General features: G+C 56.5%; 1 protein-coding gene across 1 annotated transcript in view; it reads right to left on the bottom strand.

Annotated features, from left to right (window-relative positions):
- ecrg4a (ECRG4 augurin precursor a) overlaps positions 1-5,781 on the bottom strand; it is a 6,935-nt gene extending 1,154 nt beyond the window's left edge. Inside the window, exons 1-3 of the mRNA XM_084451684.1 lie at positions 5,660-5,781; positions 4,167-4,214; positions 763-932 (exon numbers count right to left, since the gene is read on the bottom strand). Coding sequence (XP_084307810.1) covers positions 763-932; positions 4,167-4,214; positions 5,660-5,729 — 288 coding nt within the window. The 5' untranslated portion in view covers positions 5,730-5,781. The remainder of the gene's footprint in view (positions 1-762; positions 933-4,166; positions 4,215-5,659) is intronic.
- Positions 5,782-7,214: the final 1,433 nt, after the last annotated feature.

Here is a 7,214-nt window from a genome sequence, read left to right as displayed (position 1 = left end):
CATATCCCCCCATACCCCCCCCCAGGCCTGCTCCCCCCCCCCATCCCATACACCCCCCTGCCTCTCCCCCCCCATCCCACACCCCCATGCCACCCCCCCATCCTATACCCCCCCATTCCGCCCCCCCATCCCATATCCCCCCAGGCTTGCTCTCCACCCCCCCCTCGTTGTCTTCCTCCCTCCCCCCTCTTCTCCTCCCTCTCCCCCCCTCCCTCTCTCTGTCCCCTCTCTCTCACTCCCTCTCTCCCTCTCTCCCTCCCTCCCTCTCCCTCCCTCTCATTCTCCCTCCCTCCCTCTCTCTCACTCCCTCTCTCCCTCTCTCCCTCCCTCCCTCTCCCTCCCTCTCATTCTCCCTCCCTCCCTCTCTCTCCCTCTCTCCCTCCCTCCCTCCCTCTCCCTCCCTCTCTCTCTCTCTCCCTCCCTCCCTTTCTCCCTCCCTCCCTCCCTCCCTCCCTCTCCCTCCCTCCCTCCCTCTCTCTCCCTCTCTCCCTCCCTCCCTCCCTCTCTCCCTCCCTCTCTCTCTCCCTCCCTCCCTCCCTCCCTCCCTCCCTCTCCCTCCCTCTCCCTCCCTCTCTCCCTCCCTCCCTCCCTCCCTCCCTCTCTCCCTCCCTCCCTCCCTCCCTCCCTCCCTCCCTCCATCTCTCCCTCCCTCTCCCTCCCTCCCTCTCTCTCTCCCTCCCTCCCTCCCTCTCTCCCTCCCTCCCTCCCTCCCTCTCTCCCTCCCTCCCTCCCTCCCTCCCTCTCTCCCTCCCACCCTCTCACCGTCTCATCATAGCCCATGTACATGAACTGCATGATCCACTGTTGCACGTCTGGTCGACTGCGGTCCCAGATATTCCTCTTGGGCCTCCGTAGCTTGGCCAGGAACTCCTTGGCTTTGGCTGGGTGGATGGCCACCGCAGCTCTGGGGGGCGCACTGCCATCACCCGCCACTGGGGAGAGCCAGAGAGTGTGAGTTATAACACACCTTCCTGTATGCGTGGCAAACTTGGGTCAAATACATAGATCAAGTAAGAGGTATTTTATTTCACTCTTTTTTTTTCTTGTATTTTTTTATGGTTTGTGTGCACTGGGTGAACGAAATCACCTATTTGACATTGCTTGCAAACACTATTTGTTTGAGTGTTTAAGGGAGACGTGTGGAGGCAGCGTGGGGGAGAGTGTTTAAGGGAGACGTGTGGAGGCAGCGTGGGGGAGAGTTTAAGGGAGACGTGTGGAGGCAGCGTGGGGGAGAGTGTTTAAGGGAGACGTGTGGAGGCAGCGTGGGGGAGAGTGTTTAAGGGAGACGTGTGGAGGCAGCGTGGGGGAGAGTGTTTAAGGGAGACGTGTGGAGGCAGCGTGGGGGAGAGTGTTTAAGGGAGACGTGTGGAGGCAGCGTGGGGGAGAGTGTTTAAGGGAGACGTGTGGAGGCAGCGTGGGGGAGAGTGTTTAAGGGAGACGTGTGGAGGCAGCGTGGGGGAGAGTGTTTAAGGGTGGAGGCAGCGTGGGGGAGAGTGTTTAAGGGAGACGTGTGGAGGCAGCGTGGGGGAGAGTGTTTAAGGGAGACGTGTGGAGGCAGCGTGGGGGAGAGTGTTTAAGGGAGACGTGTGGAGGCAGCGTGGGGGAGAGTGTTTAAGGGAGACGTGTGGGGGCAGCGTGGGGGAGAGTGTTTAAGGGAGACGTGTGGAGGCAGCGTGGGGGAGAGTGTTTAAGGGAGACGCGTGGAGGCAGCGTGGGGGAGAGTGTTTAAGGGAGACGTGTGGAGGCAGCGTGGGGGATAGTGTTTAAGGGAGACGTGTGGGGGCAGCGTGGGGGAGAGTGTTTAAGGGAGACGTGTGGAGGCAGCGTGGGGGAGAGTGTTTAAGGGAGACGTGTGGAGGCAGCGTGGGGGAGAGTTTAAGGGAGACGTGTGGAGGCAGCGTGGGGGAGAGTGTTTAAGGGAGACGTGTGGAGGCAGCGTGGGGGAGAGTGTTTAAGGGAGAGACGTGTGGAGGCAGCGTGGGGGAGAGTGTTTAAGGGAGACGTGTGGAGGCAGCGTGGGGGAGAGTGTTTAAGGGAGACGCGTGGAGGCAGCGTGGGGGAGAGTGTTTAAGGGAGACGCGTGGAGGCAGCGTGGGGGAGAGTGTTTAAGGGAGACGTGTGGGGAGAGTGTTTAAGGGAGACGTGTGGAGGCAGCGTGGGGGAGAGTGTTTAAGGGAGACGTGTGGGGGCAGCGTGGGGAGAGTGTTTAAGGGAGACGTGTGGAGGCAGCGTGGGGGAGAGTGTTTAAGGGAGAGACGTGTGGAGGCAGCGTGGGGGAGAGTGTTTAAGGGAGACGTGTGGAGGCAGCGTGGGGAGAGTGTTTAAGGGAGACGTGTGGAGGCAGCGTGGGGAGAGTGTTTAAGGGAGAGACGTGTGGAGGCAGCGTGGGGGAGAGTGTTTAAGGGAGAGACGTGTGGAGGCAGCGTGGGGGAGAGTGTTTAAGGGAGACGTGTGGAGGCAGCGTGGGGGAGAGTGTTTAAGGGAGACGTGTGGAGGTAGTGTTTAAGGGAGACGTGTGGAGGCAGCGTGGGGGAGAGTGTTTAAGGGAGATGGTGGAGGCAGCGTGGGGGAGAGTGTTTAAGGGAGACGTGTGGAGGCAGCGTGGGGGAGAGTGTTTAAGGGAGACGTGTGGAGGCAGCGTGGGGGAGAGTGTTTAAGGGAGACGTGTGGAGGCAGCGTGGGGGAGAGTGTTTAAGGGAGACAGGTGGAGGCAGCGTGGGGGAGAGTGTTTAAGGGAGACGCGTGGGGGAGAGTGTTTAAGGGAGACGTGTGGAGGCAGCGTGGGGGAGTGTGTTTAAGGGAGACGTGTGGAGGCAGCGTGGGGGAGAGTGTTTAAGGGAGACGTGTGGAGGCAGCGTGGGGGAGAGTGTTTAAGGGAGACGTGTGGAGGCAGCGTGGGGGATAGTGTTTAAGGGAGACGTGTGGAGGCAGCGTGGGGGAGAGTGTTTAAGGGAGACGCGTGGAGGCAGCGTGGGGGAGAGTGTTTAAGGGAGACGTGTGGAGGCAGCATGGGGGAGAGTGTTTAAGGGAGACGTGTGGAGGCAGCGTGGGGGAGAGTGTTTAAGGGTGGAGGCAGCGTGGGGGAGAGTGTTTAAGGGAGACGTGTGGAGGCAGCGTGGGGGAGAGTGTTTAAGGGAGACGTGTGGAGGCAGCGTGGGGGAGAGTGTTTAAGGGAGACGCGTGGAGGCAGCGTGGGGGAGAGTGTTTAAGGGAGAGACGTGTGGAGGCAGCGTGGGGGAGAGTGTTTAAGGGAGACGTGTGGAGGCAGCGTGGGGGAGAGTGTTTAAGGGAGACGTGTGGAGGCAGCGTGGGGGAGAGTGTTTAAGGGAGACGTGTGGGGGCAGCGTGGGGAGAGTGTTTAAGGGAGACGTGTGGAGGCAGCGTGGGGGAGAGTGTTTAAGGGAGACGTGTGGAGGCAGCGTGGGGGAGAGTGTTTAAGGGAGACGCGTGGAGGCAGCGTGGGGGAGAGTGTTTAAGGGTGGAGGCAGCGTGGGGGAGAGTGTTTAAGGGAGAGACGTGTGGAGGCAGCGTGGGGGAGAGTGTTTAAGGGAGATGGTGGAGGCAGCGTGGGGGAGAGTGTTTAAGGGAGACGTGTGGAGGCAGCGTGGGGGAGAGTGTTTAAGGGAGACGTGTGGAGGCAGCGTGGGGGAGAGTGTTTAAGGGAGACGTGTGGAGACGCGTGGGGGAGAGTGTTTAAGGGAGACGTGTGGAGGCAGCGTGGGGGAGAGTGTTTAAGGGAGACGTGTGGAGGCAGCGTGGGGGAGATTGTTTAAGGGAGACGTGTGGAGGCAGCGTGGGGGAGAGTGTTTAAGGGAGACGTGTGGAGGCAGCGTGGGGGAGAGTGTTTAAGGGAGACGTGTGGAGGCAGCGTGGGGGAGAGTGTTTAAGGGAGACGTGTGGAGGCAGCGTGGGGGAGAGTGTTTAAGGGAGACGTGTGGAGGCAGCGTGGGGGAGAGTGTTTAAGGGAGACGTGTGGAGGCAGCGTGGGGAGAGTGTTTAAGGGAGACGTGTGGAGGCAGCGTGGGGGAGAGTGTTTAAGGGAGACGTGTGGGGGCAGCGTAGGGGAGAGTGTTTAAGGGAGACGTGTGGAGGCAGCGTGGGGGAGAGTGTTTAAGGGAGGCAGCGTGGGGGAGAGTGTTTAAGGGAAACGCGTGGGGGATAGTTACCCTCTCTCTTCCTCAGGACCCTGCGCAGGATGTGCCCACCTGAGACGTCTGATGAACACAATCAGGACTACATCTGGTTATGTGTCCCTCAGATTGAACAGTCAGACCATTGTGATCACAGTTGTGCACACGCTTACACACACACACACACATACACACACACACACACACACACACACACACACACACACACACACACACACACAGCCTGAGGTTAAAACACATACTGTTATTGAAAATCGTTAGCAGGCGATTTGGGTTGCAAATGAGCAAATGAGCAAATGAGCAATGGACGCACACAAAAGAAAATCTACTGTCTCAGAACCAGGGCTGACGATGTCTTGTACTTCTGCTGTAACTGTTACTTGAGTATGGAGATGTGTACTCGTCTGAGATAGTGTACTCGTCTGAGATAGTGTACTCGTCTGAGATAGTGTACTCGTCTGAGATAGTGTACTCGTTTGAGAAAGTGTGCTCTACGGCCACGTCTGACCACCAGGGAGTCAAGAGTGAGTGAGTACACTCGTCCATTTGCACTGGTTCACTTGTCCACGGAACTTACTCATCTTTGTAGTGGTTTAGGGAAATAGTACGGTGGTATTGCATTTTTAAAGGGACCACGAGGATTTCGTACTGGTGGGTGTCCGAACGATTGTGGTGGTCGGGTCTGGGCCAAAAATGCCAGGGTGTGGGATGTGTCCCAGTCCAGCCCTGCTCAGCACAGCAGCCAATCTGAGGGGAGGGGAGTGGAAGGGAGGGATCCTCTATCTGCTAATCCTCTCTATCTCAGCCCCTCCCGACCCCTCTATTTGCTAATCCTCTATATCTCACACCCTCCTGGTCCTCTATCTGCTACCCTCACACCCTCCTGGTCCTCTATCTGCTACCCTCACACCCTCCTGGTCCTCTATCTGCTACCCTCACACCCTCCTGGTCCTCTATCTGCTACCCTCACACCCTCCTGGTCCTCTATCTGCTACCCTCACACCCTCCTGGTCCTCTATCTGCTACCCTCACACCCTCCTGGTCCTCTATCTGCTACCCTCACACCCTCCTGGTCCTCTATCTGCTACCCTCTATCCTGCTTCAATTCCCTCACTCACAAAAAAAAACAGTAATTCCACTGTCAGTAAGAGAAAATAATCCACCATCTCTTAATTTTCTCCTAGAAAATTTAGTTTGTTTGTTTCTTAATCTTCATTTCCTGTGTACAGTATTTGTTTTTGTGTGCCTACAGTATGCAAGACTGTGTGTGTGTGCGTGTATGTGCGTTTTTTCTGGTATGTTGCAATAGTTTAACTCCCACGTGCCCCCCCCCCCCCTCATGAATTCACCCTGCGTTAGGAAGTTCTCTCTGCTTATTAGAATGAACCAACACTAGTCTGACCGCGTGAAAGGACAGACAGACTGGCACATACACAGACACTGGGGAAACAGACAGAAACACACACACACACACACACACACACACTGAGCAGGGTGGGGTAGCTCACCTGTGAGGGTCAGGACGGCCAGTAGTGTGGTCAACACAGCCAGCCTCAGACAGAACCGCTGGGAAGCCATGGTGTCCCGGTCGCCCTGGAACCGACCCGTTTCAACAGCAAAACACAGGACACACACACACACACACACGGTCGAACCACAGCACACAGATGCAGGAGGTTGCAGAAGGAGAAGAGGGGAGAGAGGGAGAGCAGGAGGAGAGGGGGCGGCCACATATGGGAGCCAGAAGTTAGTGGAGACTGTCTGGCGGTGGGGGGGGTGTTTCCTCAGCCCACATGACCAGGCCTGTCAGCAGCTCAGCTGTGTTCCTCCTAACTGAGGGTTCGGCGTGTCTGGGGTACTTTTCCACCCCGGCTAAGTACAGAAACAGCAGTGAGTCCGAGAGGAGGGGGAGGCCACCTTCTGTACTTTCTGTCCACAAACACACACACACACACACACACACACAAACATTCACACTTGTATCTATTCCCTTGGTTGTGTGGAAACTGATGGTAGATTCTCTGAGCTGACTCTGCTGAACTAAGTTGTAGCTAGTGTTGTTCAGCGTTAGTGTTGATTCCTGGAAAGCCAATAAAAAGTGTGCAGGTGTCTAAATCTATTGTTCTTTCCTGACTGCATCTCTGAATATGTATAACTGGGTGAATGGTCTGGTCCTGGAGGTACTGCAGAGTTAACTGGGTGAATGGTCTGAATGGTCTGGTCCTGGAGGTACTGCAGCGTTAACTGGGTGAATGGTCTGAATGGTCTGGTCCTGGAGGTACTGCAGCGTTAACTGGGTGAATGGTCTGAATGGTCTGGTCCTGGAGGTACTGCAGCGTTAACTGGGTGAATGGTCTGAATGGTCTGGTCCTGGAGGTACTGCAGAGTTAACTGGGTGAATGGTCTGAATGGTCTGGTCCTGGAGGTACTGCAGAGTTAACTGGGTGAATGGTCTGGTCCTGGAGGTACTGCAGAGTTAACTGGGTGAATGGTCTGAATGGTCTGGTCCTGGAGGTACTGCAGAGTTAACTGGGTGAATGGTCTGGTCCTGGAGGTACTGCAGAGTTAACTGGGTGAATGGTCTGAATGGTCTGGTTCTGGAGGTACTGCAGAGTTAACTGGGTGAATGGTCTGAATGGTCTGGTCCTGGAGGTACTGCAGAGTTTAAGAGAAGGCCGGAATGGAAAGGGTGAGGAGATGGATGGCCTTGGCACGGGTTGTTTCAGGTGGCGGCATGACCTGGTGCCAAGGAAGCTGGAGGAACTCACCTAGAACATGAGAGTCGCAGCAGTCAAGCCCAATGCCAGCAGAAGCAACTAGTCTGATTTATCACAGCTGGACCGTCTGCACAGAAGTGCCACATTCAACAGAACAACAGTCCTGGCCCCAGAAAGCCACTGGTCAGTAAGAGCTGACCTCGACTCACCAGCTGAAGTTTCCCCCAGACATCACCTCTCTGAGGCCAGACATCGTCCTGTGGTCGGGAGCAAAGAAGAGGGTCCTGATCATGGAGTTGACAGTCCCATGGGAAGGAGCCGTCCAGGAAGTGTATGAGAGAAAGAA

The sequence above is a fragment of the Borostomias antarcticus genome, assembly GCF_949987555.1.
Source record: "Borostomias antarcticus genome assembly, chromosome: 17".
NCBI lineage: Eukaryota > Metazoa > Chordata > Actinopteri > Stomiiformes > Stomiidae > Borostomias > Borostomias antarcticus.
Note: the sequence above shows the minus strand (reverse complement) of the source record. Positions and strands in the feature narration are given on the sequence as shown.